Source organism: Coturnix japonica, chromosome 11, assembly GCF_054131305.1.
Source record: "Coturnix japonica strain WE chromosome 11, WE-NBRP24, whole genome shotgun sequence".
NCBI classification, from domain to species: domain Eukaryota; kingdom Metazoa; phylum Chordata; class Aves; order Galliformes; family Phasianidae; genus Coturnix; species Coturnix japonica.
In genome coordinates, this window is record NC_140673.1 from 11,236,969 (window position 1) to 11,256,999 (window position 20,031).

Here is a 20,031-nt window from a genome sequence, read left to right on the forward strand (position 1 = left end):
TAATGTTTCCTTGGGCTGCTGTGATCAGTACATGTGAGACGCTGAACAAGTCCAAACCACATAAAACATTTATTAAGGTGGAATTAAATGAGCACATGCGAATCAGTAACCTAAATGGATGCTATCCTTCAAGGATGCCAGACCTGAAATCAGACACGAATGAAACCCCAGGGCACTCAGAGCTGTGCTTTGGGGTGGGAAGCTGTTCTCCTTCCCCAAGGCACTGCCCACAAGCACCTGCAGGTTCCCTCTGCTCAGACCAGGGGAAGAGCTGCAAATAAAGGCTCGTAAATCAATTACCCCGGTGACAGAGTGTTATTAGATACTTGGGAGTTAATTGTACAGATGCTAATCACATGTATTTTAAGGGCACCAGTAGAGATGTAATCTATAATTCCATAGGTATTCCAGAATAATTTAGCAATTTAATTAATTTCTGCTAATGCCTTCTGAACCACCTGCACTCTTCCTCCTGGGGGAGAGGAAGCAGAAACTTTTCCAGCCAGTTACATCTACTGAAAACTCACAGCTCTTGACAACAACGCTGCTTTATTTCTCCACTGATTTATTCCCAGCAGAAGAGCCCCCACCACAAAGTCCCCCCAAGGGAATGGGGTGCCTGAGAAGAGCTTGACAGCAACATGACTGGCTGTTCCTAAATGTGGAAAGCTGAATCGGGGCTGTGAGAAATGCTTTGGACAGATTGTGATGGATTGAGAAGATGGAGGCTAAAATGAGTTGTGGATTTAGGTCAAATTCAAGGAGTGCAGCCAGGAGAAAACGCGGAAGGAAAACATAAACAGCAATAGGAGGTTTATTCCAGTCTCCTACAAATGAAATGGGTGGTTTAGAAAAAGCAAAGATATCAAGTTCTGTGTGTTTGCAGTGCAGTTTAACTGCTTGTCTCCCCTTCTCCTCCCATCCCAAGCCAAAGGAGTTGAGAGCTACCCAAACCCTTGGGACACTACTTCAGCTGGGCAAAAGATCATTGGCTTTTGAGGACCAGGACAGAATGACAGCAGAGATTTGGGCCACATACAAACTGCCCTCCCCCTTCCCCCAGTGGCAGAAAAGAGACCACAAGAAGCCATCATTCTTAATGGGCTTTTATTGTCCCGCTGGCCCTCATTTCCCACCCCGCCATACTCAGAGGGACTGAGCCCCTTGTCACCACTTGGGCAGTGGAGACCTGGGGACATCCTTGTGGTCCAACAGTCTGGGGACATTCCCAGTTCTCCACTGCCTTCCCAAGCATCATCATTATTATTATTATTATTAATTTTTTTTTTTAATTTGAAATATTTTATTTTAAAAATATAGTAGCTGTGGAAAGCAGCCCTCTTTACAAATGCTTGATGCCAGAATGAAACGCATCATTGCCATCCTCCTCAGTGCCCACGTGTGCTGGCATGGGAGGGGCCCATAGGGCAGGAGCGAAACAGAGAGACCCTTCCAAAAATAGAAATATTGTGCTGAGTCGTTTCAAGTGAGTGAAATCCGTAAAACACCAGCATGAGGTTGGCTCCAGCTTGGCACGTATTGCTCCTGGCAGAGCTGGGTTGGGGCTGTCCTCACTGCCACCTGCCGTGGGGATGTGGGACCCAGGGAGATGTTATAGATAGCAAACTGTAAACGCGATCATTGGGATATGAGACATCTACAATCACAGGACTGATGGGTTCAGACACCTCACCCTCCCCCCAGCCCATACACCCATGGCCCTGTCCCTACAACATAAAAAGGTCTCCAGTAATAAAATCTTCATTCCAGACTTGGGGTCAAGATGAGGTGCTCCAGGAGTAAAAAGGGACACTGCATCCTCAGCGGTCCTTGCCTGGGAGGGGAGAGGTTGGCAGGAGGAGAGAGAAGATTAGCTGGTTTGGGTCCTTCACAAGTTCATTTGGTTTGATTGGAGGACTCCTAGGGTTATACCTGAGATGAAGACGTCTAGGGGACACTCCATAGCTCAATTACAATGTGGTTGGTGTTTTGTGCCTAGAAGAGCCCTCACTGCTGGGATTTGTCCCTCACGCTCAACCTATGCAGCCAGAGAGCAGCAGCACCTCTCCTCCACTCAGCACGGAGTATCGGAACCAAGGCCCTGAGCCACCACCCATCATGTGTCCAGGATCTCACTGGTGGGTGATGGCTCATGGGGGATGCCCTGCGTGCTGTGGATGGTCTGGTTGTGGGACAGGGAGTTCTGCTGGAGCTCCAGGGCGATGGCGTTCTGGGGGAACTCTTTCACCTGCCTCTTGTACTCCAAGAAGGTGCACGCTTTGGTGGCAATGGCGATGATGTTCTTGCCAATAAAGATGGTGGAGACCCTGCTGTCCTGGAACAGGACCATATTGATGGCCCGGATGAAAATGGTAACAATATTAATGGTGACCAGGCTGAGGACGGGGTAGAGCATCATTTTCTGCGGGGCAATGTGCTCCCCTTGCATGCTGATCTCACTGAGGGACACACAAGGCAGGATCAGGAGGAGGATGTAGCAGTAGAAGAACATGAGCCCCTCCGCCCAGATGGGCAGCCCAGTCCTGTGCGGCTCCCACAGGTTGGCCTGGATGTCCAAGATGTCCAGCAGGTCGAGGGCCACCCAGAAGAGGCGTCCCCGCAAGTCCTCTTTCTTCCGAAAGGTCCGTATATACTCCATACTGTCCAAGGCCACCAGCACCAGGTAGAGCCCCGGCACGCAGATAGAGAGCAGTAGAGTCAGGGCTTTCCTGGCTACTGTCTCCAAGTTCTTCTTATCCGCTTTGTAGTTCTGAAAGATGAAATACAGTTTGATCTCCAGCACAAAGATGTACAAGAACCACAGGATCATGGCATAGCCCCGCTTGGCCGTCTTCACTTCTGCACCCACCCACACCGCGACGTAGCGCAGCACGATGAGGAAGCAGATGTCCCCCACCAGCACGATGATGCAGACCCCAATCTTGCGAGGGCCCTGGTTCTGCTCCACCAAGTAGGCATCCATGAAGGCCATGCTGGTCATGATGACGATGGTGGTCAGGCAGACGTGGCGCTTGTCGGGTGGTGGCAGCACCATGGTGAGAGCCTTGCACCAGCACTAGGGGAGCAGGCCTGCCAGAGAGGTGCAGGCAGACATCAGTGTGGGCACCACGGGATGCCGTGTCCCCACTTGAGAAGCAGGCTGTGAAGGAGCCGCAGGTCAGCTGGCAGCCCTGCTCCTCGGAGCTCTGCTCCAAGCTCCTGGCTGGCCAAGCAGCTCAAGGCACCTTACTCTGCCAGCAGCCAGGGCTCACACAGTGTCCCTGCTCTGTGTTCCTGTTGTCACCAAACTCTCCAGCCCCATGTGGCAATACACTTGCTGGCTCCTGGCCCCAAAGCCTCTTGCAGATCCTTGGGAGTGTTGCAGGAAAACAGGCAGCAGGGAGAAGCAGGCTGGTGCAGAAGGAATAGGAGGCAGTCCTGGACTGAGAGCGTCCCTGTGCACTCACAGGGAGCCACCCCCACACCGATCCTGGTGGGGCTGTGCCATGCCTGTGTCAAACACCATAAGCTCCTGCTGCCTGTGGCTGTGCGTGTCTCGCTCCATCCCGTCTCTCTGGAAAAGATGGCAGACAATGGGCATTAGGAACTCTGTGCCATGAGACAACAGCCCCCCAAGCCCCTCAATGGGATCCAGACTTCTACCCACACACCCTACCAGGGTTGTACACCCAACACCATGGCCCGTGCATACCTTAACACTGAGTAGCTTTTTCATAGTATAATAAAAGTTGGAAAAGACCTCCAAGATCATCTACTCCAACCCCAGCCCACCCCCACCATGCCCACCAACCCCACTCCTCAGTGCCATGTCTCCACGGTTCCTGAACACCTCCAGGAAGGGTGACTCCACCACCTCGCTTGGCAGCTCATTCCAGCCCATCACTACTCTTTCAGAGAAGAAATTTTTCCTGACATCCAACCTGAACCTCCCTTGGCTCAATTTGAAGCCATTATTTCTCATTCTACCACCATCACATTGGAGAAAAGACCAACCTCCACCTTGCTACAACCTCCTTTAAGGTATTGAAGAAAGAAGCCTAAGCAAGCTAAGCTTAAGAAACCTCAAGACACCAAACCCTCACCCTCTTTTGTATGAAGAAGCTGCTGATGTTGATGGAGCCTTTTCCAGCTGGGACAAATGCTGTGAAAACTCACGTCTCCAGTGGGAACTGCTCAGGACCAAGGCAGTGAGGCCAACAGGTCAAATGCATTCCCACGCATGGAGCTTCCCAGTATGGTAGGCACTGCCCCCCAAGCAGCCCTGCACTCACCAGTGAGGCACTTCACAGGCACTGCTTGTTCCTTCTGTTTTTCCTCCTTTGGCTTTCAGGTAAAAATATATATACAGCCACTGTTGCAGCCACTTTGAGACTTCTGCCAAGTTTTACAGGGGATTTACAGCCAAGGAGGGATAATTCCAGATAAATTAGGTCTTTCAAAAGGGAATGGTGTTGGTTTTTTTCCTCACCCCTTTCAGCATTCATTCCTTCTAAGGACTGTGGTTATGGGAGGGAAGTGGTTCTCACACCAGCATGGGTGCTGCAAGAGCTGTTCTCCCCACCTCTCACAGCCTTGCCTGTATGGAAACAGGGAGTTCTCCACACTGATTGACACATGACTGTAGTACTGGGAGGGAGAAGTACAAGTCCCCTCAGAGGACTATTACAACAAACAGGTGGTTCTTAAACAATCATTTTAAACAGTCATTAGTTGGGAAGTCCCACTTCATAATTTTTAAATGACGTTCTGAAGCCGCTTGAGAAACATGCCGGATAAACAAGAAAATGAGTTTGTCAGACAGCCACGAGAGCACATCGGAGGCAAATATTTGTTTAGACAAGTATTCCCAATACTTTCCTCCCAGTAAATTCCTGTAAATAAACGTGGGGAGGCACAGTGCAGGCTCTGCTGTCAGACCTTGGGTGCCCCCAGCACAGAGCTCCCCCTCCCCCCAGGGTCGGGCTGCTGCCACACAGCATCCTCACTAATGCCTGCAGGCACCTCCTGAACCCAGCTCTTGCAAATTAGCTTGAATTATTGAAGTGATTTGAATCCCGTCTATAAATAAAAAGAGGAGCGAGCGAGGCAAAAGCGTACACATCGCGCTTCCCAGGTAGTTAGGATGCCGCATTGCTTAAAGCTTCATTTGCACTTTAATTGCATTGATTTATTCCAGCTTTCCTGGATGCAAACCTGGAGGTGCCCTGCAGAGCTGCTGCCGCCTCCTTCCTGCCTGCAGCTCCTCCTCTCCCAGCCCAGAGCTCATCCCTTGAAGTGCCACCACATCCCCATAAGCACCTCCATGGGTGCCCCTCTGGAACTGCCATGGGATGCTCACAGCCTGGGGTCGTTGTGCAGCCAGCAGCCCCAGGGCTCTGCCTCCTCCCAGGCATCTCAAGTGCATCCTGTGCAGGAAATAAGATTGAAGAAGATTTTTTCCGGGCCCTGACCACTAATTGTATCTGAAGGAGGAAATAGCCCTCTTGCTAATGATTACATGTAATCTGCCGTGTGGGCACAGCAAAATGAGCAGAGAGCTGCAGACCGTTCCCAAAAGAAGCAGAGCAGTGGGGTTGGCAGAGGAACCAGCCTCTGCCCACAGCAGGGAGCACACCCATGCTGCATTGCTACCCCTGGTGCTTGTGTCCCCCCCCCAAACCCCCCAGGGCTGTGCATGCTCACAGAGCCCAGCCAAGCAAGGTTAGACAGGCACAAAGGGGGAAAAAAGCCCTTGCAGACATTTCAGATGCTTAAATACAGTGTTCAGAGAACATAAATGAGTCATTTGGACTGGAACAAAAATGTAAAAATTATAATGCTCTGCTTCAATGCTATCAAAACAATTTCCCAATAAAACATAAGGCTACAGTAGCAGAATTGCTCAGTGTTTCCAAGGCAGGTGCACTTGTAAGATCTCATTCTAATTAGCACTAAACCCCAGACCTCTGAGTGCCCAAATCAACCCCCACTACCCACAGTTTGGTGCTGCTACCATGGGAACACCCTGCCCTGGGCTGGAGAGGGGCAAAGCACCACACACAGGTGGTGTAATGATCAGAGCAATGGGATCCTTCCACCCACACCTAGGAGCTGTGGGTGGGAGCTGCACACAGCTCCATCCTCAGCTGGTAACTCTGTGGTGAGACAGCCCAGATATGAGACAGCCCAGATATGAGTGCCAGCCCAAGGCAGAGAAGGGACACCAAGAGCACAGAGCTTGCAGATGAGTTCAGTAGTTCAGGGCTGCTCTTTTGCACACGAGTCACTGCCAGGTCCTCAGATAACCTCATATTATTGGTATTAGGGGAGAGAAAACCAGGATATCAGTGAAGAGCTTTTGTAGAGCTGCTTTCCCCTCTGCCTGGGCAGTGCTGGTTGGAGGCACACAGCTGTGCCCCCCATCCTTCTGCACGCAGCTGCAGGGAGAGAGAGATGCAGAGCACTGCTGCTGACAGCCTGCCCTCTAATTGAGAGCAACGGTTGTGCTCCCAATTAACACGAGCAGCTGCAGAACAGGAGGATCACAGAGTCATGGATGTTCAAAAAGACCTCCAGGAACACCGAGTCCAAGCACCAGCCCACCCAAAACGTGCCATTAAACCACATCCCTCAGTCCCACATCTCTGCTATTCTTGAACACCCCCAGGGATGGTGACTCCACTATCACCCTGGGCAGCCTGCATCAATGCCCAATGACTCCTTCTGGGAAGAGGTTTTCCTAATACCCAACCTGAACCTCCACCATGCCGGGTGACTTGCAGAATCAAGAGAACTGCTCCTCACCTCACACTCAGTGAATTCATTTTGGCAATAGGAGCCCAGTGTTAATTATCGATGGCAGCAGCTTCCCACCATCAGGCTCAGCAGCACAGCTCCCATGGCACGTCTTCCTGCAGACAGTGATGAATGTGGCAGTCCCAGACCAGAGCTGAGTCACTCTTGGGGTGGGCAGCAATACAGAGTACTCCATGAGGCAACACTGGCACTCACTGCTCCAACATCACCTGGGAGATAAACACTGCACCCACCTCAATGCACTGCAAGAAACACAATGCCAGCCCCAAGGTCAGCAGGGAGACATTTCTCTTCCTCTGCTTTCAGTCTTCCTCCTACTCACTATCTAATAAATCCAATAACATATGTCTCTTGCTGGTGCCTAATTCAATCCCAGCACCCAGAGAGCAGACTTCTATCACTCAGAGCTGACCAGCTACATCCTTGGCATATAAGCCTGGCCATAGGGCTCTGCAGGCTGCTCCAGGAGAGACCAATTACCTGGGATCAGCACTCACCCTTACCATCCATTGCACGCTCATAGGTTTTCCCTGGGTCATGCCTAACGGAATTACCGAGATGCTTGAACAATGTGGTCTGAAGCAGCTGACAGCTCCCAGCCTGAGTTCTGGGCAGAGCGAGGAGCCCTGTACTCCATCTGGGGGTCAGGTTCAATAAGCTGGGCTCTGCCTCCTGTCCTAAAGGCAAAGGATTTCCAAGGCTGAGTGGAAGCCATCACCAGGCCCAGCTCTCCAAGCACACTTTGGGATCGCCATGCTGGGTCACGCTCAACACAGTGGGATTCGTGTTCCCAAAGCTCCCTCTCTGGCAAAGATGTTCGGATTCAGCTGTTCATTTCCATAAGCCGTTGGTTTTTCAGGCTTTCTTTGGTAATAAAATTCTTCCCCCCATGCAAGAGAAAATAAATAAATAAACAAACTCATACATATAGCCTTGAAAAAGAAAAAGAAGAAAAAAGCCTGAAAATGCACTGTTGTGAAAGGAAAGCTCTACTGAGGACAAGCACAGGAAGGGGCCGCCCGCCCAGCAGCAAGCAGTGCCCGCACCCCAGGGGATACAGCAATTTGCTGTGCGGGAGCTCACTGCCAAGGAGATGAAATATTTACGGCTGCTCGCTCCTGCTCTCCGTCTCAGGCCGCGGTGTTTGATTTGTTACAAATTTACATGCATGTTTAAAGACATCTTTCCAGCGCTCCCGAGGACAAAAGGTTTATTTCTCCATGTAGCGCTTTGCCATCCCTTCTCCTCGGTGCCCGCGTTTGTCCCCATCCTCAGAGCTCATTTTCCTCTTAGTAATGATGATCATTATACGAAGAAAAATGGGTCATTGACAGCGGTTGCTCCCCAAATGAAAGGCTCTGTCATTAACATTCCAAACCTGGCTTCCAGCTTCAGAAACGACTCTGAGTATCCGTGCATCCCTGCAGATGCAAAACCCCTTCCCCTGGTGCTGCATGCTCTGCAATCCCAGCACAGTGCTCCCAGCCCAATGGGATGCATCCCCTTGGAAAGGCGATGCTATTTCTGTGCAAAATTGTTGTGCACACAGCTGTAAGGCAATGCTAATCTGTTCCAAAGCTTAACAGGCTGCTGAAAGATGCTATTTAGGGATGGGGAACTACTAACGCCCCACTGTGATATGGGAGGCATAGAGGATGCTCAGAGGATGAGGGATGGAGACAGAGCCAACGTGGCCAATTCAGGAGCTGTTTTTAAAATGGGAAACCCAACTCAAGTTGCCAACTTCTGAAGTCATCTCTTTTGAGCTTTATTTTTTCTTGCATTTTATATCATAGCACGTGTGGGAAGATCTTGCTGCTGACCACAACCCCCTGAAGGCACAGCCATTCACTCACCACACACATCATTGCCATCCCTGCCCGGCAGCTGCCAAACACCACAGCTTGGAGCCCTGGAGCTGCAGGAATTGGGATCCAGGATGGGGGTGGGATGTGGGGCATCCCCAGGGCAGGGCAGCATCATCCCTCATCTCCAAGAGATGAGTTTGTTTTGGTCCAGCAGTTTGGCTGGAAATCCAATACAAATCATTTCTCTTTGCCCACCATATAATTATCTGCAGTGGGGTTTTTGAGTAAAATAAAGAACTGAAGAATGGCTCAGAGCCAATCTGAAATGCTTTGTTCAGCCTGAAAAAGCTGTTCTTTCTCCTGAGGACTGTTTTACCCTTCTCCTCTTCCTACCCCTCTGCTGCTAAACCTTAGACTGGCTTCAAAATAGCACAGTGCTTGGGCTTCTCAAGAAGAATAAAGATGACAAGCAGCACACTGGGTGCATGCAGCCCATGTTGTGGTCTGCTCCCCACAAAAGCTCTGCTCCAGACCCTGGTACAGCTTCATTGCCCTTCTCTGGACATGTTCCAGGCCCTCAATATTTTTCTCACAGCGAAGAGCCCAACACTGAACACAGCACTCAAGGTGCAGTCCCACCAGGGCCAAGTACAGAGGGACAGCCACCTCCTGTAGGCTGCACTATTTCTGATACAAGCCAGGATGCCACTGGCCTTCTTGGTCAGTCACCTGGGCACAGTGCTGGCTCACATTCAGCCGGATGCCAGCCAGCACCCTCAGGTCCTTTTCCACTGCACAGCTTGCCAGACAATTTGGTTTACAAAACAAAAATCCCCCTTGTGTAAAGCAAACAGAGCTGTGCTCCATGAGGGACCAGATGCAGCCACACAGACCTGCCATCACCAGCCTGTCCACAGTGCTTAGATCCCCTTTTCCATGGGCTCATCCATCCCATGTATACATGGCTTAGCCTGAAGCCCTGCACTGAATGCACTGAACATTCTCAGAAGGCAGAGAAAGAGGAAGGAGGGATGGAGCCTCTTGCAAGAGCCACGTGTACATCTGCCCCACATCATCCCACTGAACTCATCATGTGTCCTGGCTCCTGCTAGACAGTATCAGCGTAGGTGAGATAGTAGAAGGACTGCTAAAAGTGATGATGGATGCTGAGATCCCTTTGAGCAGGGACCGACAAGCTGCCAAGGAGCACCCAGCAGCCCACTGCATTGTGCTGGCAGCTGCTGCCTCTGGCTCTACACCCCCCTGCATACACATAGAAGGAAAACAAGATGGGTAATTTAATCTTATCCCACTAGAAGCACAGCAACAAGCGAGCCTGCTCATCCTTTGTGCTATGTTTAGCCCAAGAGTGTATTAAAAACCTGAGCTGGATGCTCACCAGCCCCTGCTTAGCTAAACTGCAAAATAAGGGAAATCCTCCACTAGGACAGCTCCAGCCTCTTCCCAGCCCCCCTCCACTGTAAATTCATGGACAGTGATGGATAAAGCAGTCCCAGTTCACTTATAAATAGTTTATAAAAGGTTTGTAAACGGTTTCTGGATGCTTTAATGAGTAGTTAATCAATTGTTGTGAGCCCTACAGGTCACAGATTGCTTACAGCCATCAATCACTGCTGAGCTCATCAGCACAACCACAAGTCCAGCAACGCATCTTAACGTATCTACAAAGAGTTAATAAATAAGGAATGAAGAATGCAACTTGCTTCAATTGAGAGCTGCCACCAAAATGGCATTCGTGGGAAGGTGAGGGAAGCACCACAAGCCAACATATGCAAGGAACAGAGAAGCGAGCAGGGAACACTGAGGAGCTGCACTGCAGCAGCACAAGGCAGCAAGGACACGGTGCTTGGCCTCCTCACAGCAGCGCTTTATTATCATTAACGGGGAATAATTCTGGATGATAAAAGCAATTACGTGTAAAAATAGGTAATGAACCACTGCCTGTTGCATCCAAAAGTTATGAAAATCCCTCACATAATGATCACCCTAGCATAGAGTTGGACCTCAATAATTTTATAACATAAGAAGGAGAGCCTTGATTACAGTTGTAATGTTCATAAGGCATTCAGATTCATCACTGCAGGTTCTCTCTTTGTTCTTTAGGTCTCTATGAGAAGCTACCACAGTAGCCTCTGATGTTATACACCAAAGATAAACAACAGGAAAACTTGGAATCTGCTTGTGGGCTCAACAAAGCACCCAGGGCTCCCAAGACAGACTGTTCATGAGTGGCTTCACCACACTGGTGATATTTTGAACAGCAATCCAAACCCAAAGCTTTGCTTGCTGGCTCCTGAGCCTCCAGGATGGGCTTGGCTCATGGTTAAAGCCTTGTTCTGCAGCCCTGAGTGTGAGACGCTTCCCACCGGCTTCCAGCGCCAGCCAAAATCCTCAGTGAAGCAAGTAGGTCTATGCTACTTTTCCCAGAGTGCTTGAAAAGCCTGAGCCACATCCTGAATGCCTCGGGGCATTCCCTAGAAAGCTCTGGCTTTCCCCAAGCACTCCCAGTGGGTATGAGAGCTTTTATGCAGTGCCAGAACCCCTGGCACAGTGCAACCCAAGGCTTTGCTCTGCTCCCTACCAAGGTGGGTCAGCGCCCTACAGCCAGTGCTGTCCAGCTGATCTCAGCTCTGCTGGCAGCCCATCTTAGGGCCACTCTTTGGCATCCACCAGCAAGGAAATGACCTCAATTATAACAGTATTATTGATATTAATGCATTAATATTGCAGGGCATGACGTACCCACGCAAGGAAGAGAGGGACTGTTGGCATGCAAAGCGCTGGCTGAGAGGGCAAGTGGGACAAAAATCATAAAAAGAGCGTGTATACAAATATCTAGCTTTGTATATATATAAATATAAATACATATGTAGTATGCTAAGCCAGGGAGACACAAAGTGGATTGGCTACAGTCCTGACATCCTAAAATTAGGTTTTATGTAAAATAAGCGCTCGTTTCATGTAGGGTGGTTGGTATTAAGATTTATTTTCATCCTGACTTGTATTACTGCCTGATATGATTGGGCACAGCCCAGGGCACATGAATACGGTTGCCATTCATAACATATACACAGATTCATGACCTAGCTAGCAAGCTGAATTGCCTCGCAACCTTTTTTCCTCAGCAGAAAGCTTAATAAGCATGCGAGTCCCAGAGCAGAAGAGACTTGATGTATTTGCTGTGCAAGAAGAGCTCTTGAATGGAGTTGTAAGAGCCAGGAGCAGCTCCCACCGAGTGCCTCCAACCCTCAAAGAGAGCTGAGCTCCAACAGAAGATGGGAGAGAAACAGATGGCTCCAGAGGAGGAAAGATCTCACAGGGCTCTGCCAGTCCCTGTCCCCACCGCCCTGTGGCCCCATGTCACCCCACACATGTTTTCATTGAACCACGCATGGTGTTTCTCCACAGCTATTGCATCGACTTTCACAGCTGCCATGGTGATGAGCACCATGGAGAAGCCTATAAATATCACGGATGTGCCACACGCTGGCCCTTTCATGGGCTCTACTCTTTTCCATTTACTTACATGCAAGACATTTTACAGGACAAGTCAATTAAGCCTGACAGCTGGCTGACAGAGAATTCCACCCGGCGACGGTTCACAGACACTTTGCATTAAGCACAAAGACATGATGCAGAAGACCACTACAAGCCACTCACGGCAGTCTGCACTTGGCCAAATTGAAAGCCTTTGTCCAACATTTCACCTGATTTCCAGTAGCACCCCACTATTACTCAGTGCTTCCGTCATCCCAGCGTAACTCCCAGTGAGGCAGTGCATGCCGCAGAGGAAAGAAGCTCCATCCCAACAGGTGCCTAAGGTCAGGTTGGATGGGGTCCTGGGTTCATGGCATGGGTTGGGTGAGCTTTAAGCTCCCTTCCAATCTCAGTCATTCTGCATTTCTATGGGTGCGTGGAACAATGCAAGCCCCTTCCTCACAAGCAAACAATTCTTGCTCTCCAGCTTCTGGCTGTACAGTCTGGCTCTCAGGCCCAGTACCTCCTTTCTGATCTTTGATCTTGAATGATCTAACAGTACCGAGGAAGGCAGGTGCCACATAAAATCACATTCATTCACTTGAAAACCTCACTTTCCAGCAATTTTTCAAATTGAGGCAGTTTTGATCAGCTCCAGTTTGATGTTGGGCTGACATCTGAACCTAGTCTAGAAGGGTAATGAACATCAATGAGTCCCCATAATGTCACCCATACTACCAGAGCTCAATGCCTGTTTGACCTCAGGTTTGTAAGTCCAAAGCCCAGAGTAACAGTGTCAGCTCTTCCCTTTCTTTCATCATTTTCTCCTTTGATGGCTGCTGCATTTCCCTTTACTATTTCTTCTCTTTTCCCTGAATGGCTTTATTTTGCCTTTACCAAAGGAAGTGACCGCCTCACTGCTTCACCAAGCTCTTCTGCAACTACAAACTCTGCACCAGCTCTGAGCAGGAAGATGAGCACAGGGTAACACTGCTCTCTCCCCATGAAGCACAGTCTGTGTGGGGCTTTGGGGGTCACCACCACAGCCCCTCACACAGGGGATGGGAGCTCACCACCCTATGCAGTGCGTCCCATGGGTACCCCATTGAGAAGAAGTCCAGCAAGACCCATCCAGGAGCTGGATATTTTGCAAAGGGATTAAAACAACACTGCAGCCCACAGTGGGGATCAGCTGCTTGGATGGGGGATTCACTCAGCCTTGGTGTAAGGGAGCAGGGGTGGTGCTCCCACACCACCAGCAGACCAGCAGGGCTGCTTTTAATGTACACAGGTTCAGAGAGTGCACCCAGCTGTCCACACTTCAATAATGCAAGAACTCACAATCTTTAATAATAAAGTTTCTATTAGTCTACACTTGAAGCTCACAATGCTAATGAAGGGCAAGGGCCGGAGGGAGGTGTAGAAAAGCTCGCATAAATCTGCTGCTGCAGCAGAAATTAACCTGCAGGAAAGCAGGATGCCAGCCCTGGGCAGGGCAGGCTGCAGGCTGAGCTGCCTGCTAATTGCCACGGGCTCTAGGAGCCTCCTACCTGGTTCTCTACACAGCACAGAAGTGGGCTCAGTGCAACACTGCTCTCTCCCCATGATTTTGAGGCACAGTCTGCAATGGGCTGCAGCAGTCATTACCAAAGCCCTTTACAAACTGTCTCAGCCCCACCTCCTGTTTGCAGCCAGATTTTTATATTCTGTACTGATTTCCAGAGGGCCTTCATTTGGGCTCATCATCCCCAAAGGGATCGATAGGACTGCAGCTGCCACCCCAGTATCTGCAGCCAACTCACCGAGTGGCAGCAGGGCCATGGGATAGAGCTAGGACTGGCAGCCAGGACTGCAGGCAGGCAGGAGTGTGGGCAGGCAGCCCAGCTCCTGCGGGAGCCAAGAGATCACTGGGGCCACCTTCAGAGTCAGCACAGTGCCTTTGGAGCCACCTCAAACCCATCCCAGTGACCAGAGCCAGGCCTGACCCTCCAACACATCTCACCTTGACCTACCCCCTGGGCTCTGACAAAGCCCTGTGGGAGAACAAGCACTGCACTCTGCCAGGGGCATTTCATGCAGTGATGATGGATTCTGCACCTCTAAGAAAAAGCTCAGTGTTATCTTCCATGGAAGCAATATTAGGTTAAGCAGCTGTTGATAACTTATCTCCCATTATCAGTGACTTCATTCAAGGCCAATATTTACTCACATACTGCTGTATTCCCAATAGCATTCTTTACAGAGTCAAACAAGAGCACCTTTCAGTACCTCCTCAGTGCTTCAGAGGCCCACATTGCCCAGGCACATTCCCATTCCATGCAGGAGAAGTCCTACCTGAACTGCTGGCATAGGGCAACCCCAGACACCAGTAGGTTCTGTTCACACAGAGAGACTTCAAGGAAAGCACCACATGAAAGCAAGCAGAGAGCAAGCATCGAACCCTATACCAACTAATAGCAATCAGGTAATCAGCTATTTAAAACAGCTGCGGCTCATTCATTAGTGCATTTGGAAGTGCTAACAGGCATGCCCTCAAAATCAACTAGGGCAGCTAACCACCTTTCATGCTCCTTTTTCTTTCTTTTTTTTTTCTCCCCTTGGTCTGTCAAGCACCACCTGCACACCTCACAATTTTCCTGCAACGTGTTTTAAAGTGGACAAATGCTGCTTTTATTTCCAACCATGCAGTTATCCTCCCTGACTTTCAATAGAAAACTAATGATGGGGTCACCAGCACGCTCCACAAGCCATGCAAGCTGCATTGAACTTGCATTTATACAGAGATTGGTGGCTTGCACTTGGCTCCAGCCATCAGCCCGGTGCCCTCTGGAGCCCTGTGACTATGCTCCATTCCCATGCTGGCTGGGCAGCACCTTATCACCAGCATGCGATGAGCAAGGTGTGCTCCTGCTGTGCCCAGCAGCACATCATTAGCTTCCTTTGAGGTGTTTTGCTGAGGAGCCCCACCTCTTCTTTATTCCTTTTTCTGCTATCATGATGGTGTTGCAGAGCCTTAGGCACAGACCAAGACCCCACTGTGCTGTATGTGGTGGAAGCAAAGATCAGAGAGAATTTGCATCCTAAGAAATGAGATCCCTGCAGCCTCGCTTCTCCCCACACCATTTGCCAGCCGTGGAAGTCCTGCAGGCTCAAGCACAGCATGGAGACAGAAGCACAGTGTTTGGCTCTCAGTATCTCCCAGCACAGCAGCACGGGCTGTCCTGACCCCAGCCCTGCCCTCAGGTGGGAGCAGGGCCAGCACAACCCTTCCAGCACCACGCACTGCGATGACAAACGGCACCTCGGTGGCCCCCGTGCTGCTGTATTGTGCCGCTGCAGCTTTGGAGTCGGTGAACTGAACCCTGATCTGTAAGCAAGTGACAGCCCCAAGAACAGCCAAGGGCTGCCGAGAGACCACAGTTAATGCTCAGTCTGTGCCACAAGCGGTGGGGACATTGAAAGCACATCCCCTGCCTCCGTGCCCAGCTGTGGTGAGCTTACAGCCCTCAGCATTGTCACATCCATCACCAGAAATCTCCCAGTTCCCTGGAAATGCAGCGACAAGCTCTCCAGGGCTGGTTTCAGCAGTTTTATTCCTGGGTAACAGCCCTCTCCCTCCTTTATAGCTTTGTCTAGACACACAGTGAGCAAGTGCTAAAACCACCCATTGGAGGAGCCCTGCTACCCCCTGGTTCCTGCATTCCTCATCCTCTTGCTGAGCACATGGGGCACTCTGTACCAGAGAGCTGGGGGTGCCCCATACCTGGAGGTGCTGGGAGGGCCCTGGGCATCCAGGTGTGGTGGGGGGCTGCCAGCCCACAGCAGGGGTTGGAGCTCAGTCCCTTGCAGCCCAACCATTACACAGCTCTATGACCCTGAGCACCACGGGGCTGCAGCCCTGGTACCTGGACGTGCCCATGGCGGCCCAGCTGCCAGGAGGAACAGTGATTCCATCTCCTGATGCTGTTTGTTGTCAATTATTTTGCAGCTCCTGTGTGTATTCATGCGCTGCACAGCACTCGGCGTGCTTTGAGATGAAAGGTGCTTTCACCAGCACTTGTTTCCTATTATAGGCCTGGGTTTGTCACTCCCCCACCCTCTCATCTAACTTTCCATACAAAGCACTTCTCACTTCTTCATCTTTCTTCTGTGGGCCCTCACCAGGAGAAAAAGAAACAGGAAGAAAACGTATTTATTTCCTTTTGGAAAGCCTGAGATTAATCAGACCAGCAACATGGGGAGGCTCTATCAGAGGTGATTCTTTAACAAGGCAGCTCGCACCCACTCTGCAAAATCCTCTCCTTAAAAAATGGCTGGTGCCTGAGGAAAGACAGAGTTGGTTTGTGCTGTTAACGAGCCCAGTGGATGTCTTAATTAAGTTGGATGGGAATTTTCAGAGTTATTTGATATGAAGATGTGAGCCTCTAAGATCTGCCTTTGATGCTCGAGTTGTGTGATAAACACTGGGTGAGTCCTGCAGGGCTGTAGTCCTTCAGCACTGCCAATAGCTGCTGCTGGAGCACGCAAGATCCACTCTGTGCCTCCACGCAGCAGCTGCTAGGAGGGGGCCAAGGGGATGAGCACACCTGGCTGGAGTGATGCTGCCCTCTTCATGCCCTGGATACAAGCATCCCACTCCAAGTGCTGGAGTGCACTTGTCAGCAGTGCCCCAGTGCTGCAGGATGGCCCGGCTGCACCCTGCATCTCCAGGGTAGGTACAGGTAGGGAAAACCAACAGTGGGAAATGCAAATGCCTTCTGCCGGGATGCTGCAGGGAGAGATGAAAGCCAACTCCATTTGCATTAGTTCCGTAACTCTGGATGTTTTCCCTTTCCCGTTTAGACTGGAATTCACACACACACACACACACACACACATATACACACACTCTTCTGCCACAGAGCTACCCAGCTGCCAGCTGCTCCTACTGGGAGTTCTGCAGAAATCCCCGCTCCCAACACAGAGCTCAGTGAGCCCATCCACAGCCCCTGTGCAGCCTCACGGAGGGTTGGCAAAGAGCAACACAGGCAACGCAGCGAAGAGTCGGCAGCGATCCGTCTGCTTGTTAAGGTAGAGAAACAGCGAGAGGAAAACATTGGCTCCTCGGGTCTGCGTGGGAAATGATGCAGCAGTGCTCCCCCCAGGTGGGTGCGGGCTGCTCACTGTGCTCCTGGGGACACCCCATCTCTGCCAGGGCTGCATCCTCCTGGGTCCCCTCTGTGCTTCCCCATCATATAGGAGGTGGCACAGCCACAGGAGGGCATGGATGGTTAAATACTTGCAGCCTTCAGAGCTATAGAGGTAAGCGGGACAGGGGTTGGGTTTCTAGCCCTGCTGCTGTCTCAGCCAGAGGCAATATTCTGCAAACCTGGCTCAAGCAGGCAGCCTTCATTCCAACAGTGAATACTTTGCATTGGGAAGCACTGAAATACGTTCAGCCCATTCCACTGTTGGTTGCAGCAAAACCTGTAGAGAGCCCTCGATTCCCGTTTACTCCATTCTCCATCGGCAACAGCCAGGAGAGAATTTCTGGGGGAGGATTTTGCGTGCGGCAATGAGCCTCCTGCGTTCCTGCAGATAACACTGGGTACCCTCCACACCCACCAGGTACCCAGAGGACGGAGCACGTGTCACCTGCAGGGGTGGTGTGGGATGGAGGGCAAAGCATCCTCCTCCCCACACACACACAGTGCTGAGCTGTGCAGCGCAGGGGCTCAAGCAGACACAGAGGGGCTGGCACTGGCAGTGGGCTCAGGAGCATCCGACAGCTCCCAAGGATATCTCAGGGTCCTCCTGGTATAATGCCAAGGGTGCTGCCAGGATTTTGCACTGCATGACCATAAGACACAGCCTCATGGATGCTATGGGGAATATAGGAATTTCAGCTCCTCTTCAATATGATCTTCCCCATTCTCCCATGGTCTGAAGGGGTTCTGGCTTCTTTCTGCCTATACAACACTGCACACAACTAAAGAGGCAAAACACACTGCGGGACACACACAAGCCCTGGTGCAATCTGCCCTGTAACAAGTGTGACAGTGGCACATCCAGCACGAGGACCCTGGATCCCAACCTCCTTCAGACAAGCAGCAGTCCAAGGGATCCCCGGGTGATACACCAGGTTCTGCACAACTCCCACACGGCTCCCGAAGAGCTGCAGCCCCACGTTCCGTGCCCACGCAAAGTCACAGCTCAGCTGCACAGCCCGGCTGCCCGATGGAGGGTGACAGCCTACTGCCAAGCAGGGAGCAGGGGGGGCTGCACGCGGGGATCTAGCAGTGCCCGAGTGAACGTATCCCGGAGAAGCAGCGATGCACAGCCCCGGCATCTGCTCCTGGGGGTGGGCTTGGGCAGAGGAAGGCGGCAGCGAACAGCCCCCCGGGGAAGCGCTGAACCCAAGGCAGCGCCGCTCTCCCACCCTCGCTTTCTGAGGCTGTAGAGGAAAGGATTCCCAACACAGGGACCCGGAGCATCCTTCCCAGCGAGGACAGCATTCTTCCCGGTCCCCACTGCGAGGAGAGATGGAAAGAGTCCGAGTTCTCCGGAGAGGGCAGGGATGGAGCATGGCGCATCCCCCGGCCGGAACCTACCGGAGAGCACTCGCTCCGTGGGGCAAAGCGCCCCGAGCAGCCCCGGGCAGCCCCGCGGGGACACCGCGCTCTCACAGCACCCAGGGCTGAGGGCAGCGCCACGGACATAAGTTTGCTCCGAAAGCACCAGAGGCTTCTCCCTGCTCCTGCTACTCATCCTTTCCCATCCAGAGCCCGCGCCGGGAGGCGAGGGAAGGGCTGCGGGGGACAACGGGGGAAGACCCACCGCCGCAGCACCCGGTGTCGGCAGGGATGCCCGGAGCCGCGCCGAGCCGCGGAGCCACCCGTTGCGGTGCCTTACCTGCGGGCAGCCTGCGGTCCGCGCAAATCCGGCTGCGGCTCAGGGCGGGCGGGCGGCAGCCCCCACTCCTGCCGGGGGCCGCGGAGCCCCGCCGGCCGCCCGCCGCTCAGCCCCGCCGCCGCCCGGGGGCTGCGGGCCGCCCCGCCGCCGCTCGCCGCCCCTCCGCCAGCCCCGCACCGCGCTCCGCCGTCAGCGGGAGGCGCGCAGGGGGCGGGCGGCGGGGCGGAGCGGCGTGGCGGAGTGAGGGGCCGGACCCACCGCCCCCCAGCGATCGGCGGAGGCCCTTCCTTCTCCCGGTCCTGCACCCCGAGATCGAGCTCATCCCGCAGGACCCCTCCCGTGGCTGTCGCTGCGGGCTGGGTCTGCTCCCGTCTCCGTCGCAGGGACCGCTGCGGTCATACCCCGGGGATCTGCGCCCCAGGGGTGACTCAGCTGCTGCGACAGAAAATGGGGAAGGGGTACTCAGTCCTCCTCACGGCAGAGCTCCTGCTCCACCCCACGGGGAGTGCAGGCAGCAAGTGCCCTGCTTTCGTGCCGCTTCTCCAGCCTGACTCCTGCCCCTCTCTCCCCCCCCCCCAAGTCTGGGCACTGCCAGGGGTCTCTGACCCCACCGAGGACACCACGTCCTGGTTGGGCTTTGGAGGTGGGTGATGGAGTGATGCCAGGAGCAATCCCTGCTCTGCTATCACACACTGGTATCACACCAAGCTCCACAGTCTGCCCAGCGCTCTGCCTCCCCATCCCACAGGAGGCACTTGGGCACGGTGGGGCAGCCATGTCCTCAGCAGGGTGGCTGCATCCCCCAGCAGTCCCCACTGCTCATCCTTGGCACCATAGCAATGCACAGCCCAACTGCAGCAATGCTCCGAGCAGCAGAGATGCCCCCACCGCAGTGGTGATACCCACAGACGCTGCATCTCTCCTTTTCCAGAACTTCTGATCACTTTGCGAGACAGCTTGCTTGCTTTATGGAATTCCCAGGGAGTGTTTTGGTCTCTAAGTGTGAAGACAACATTCT

General features: G+C 52.4%; 1 protein-coding gene across 1 annotated transcript; it reads right to left on the bottom strand.

Moving 5' to 3' along the window:
- Positions 1-1,090: 1,090 nt before the first annotated feature.
- On the bottom strand, positions 1,091-19,155 carry TMEM121 (transmembrane protein 121). The gene is made up of 2 exons (XM_015869518.3): positions 19,014-19,155; positions 1,091-3,574 (listed from the first exon to the last, which is right to left on the bottom strand). Exon 2 carries the CDS (start codon positions 3,053-3,055, stop codon positions 2,117-2,119), a length of 939 nt encoding a protein of 312 aa, XP_015725004.2. The 5' UTR covers positions 3,056-3,574; positions 19,014-19,155; the 3' UTR covers positions 1,091-2,116.
- Between the last annotated feature and the right edge of the window lie 876 nt (positions 19,156-20,031).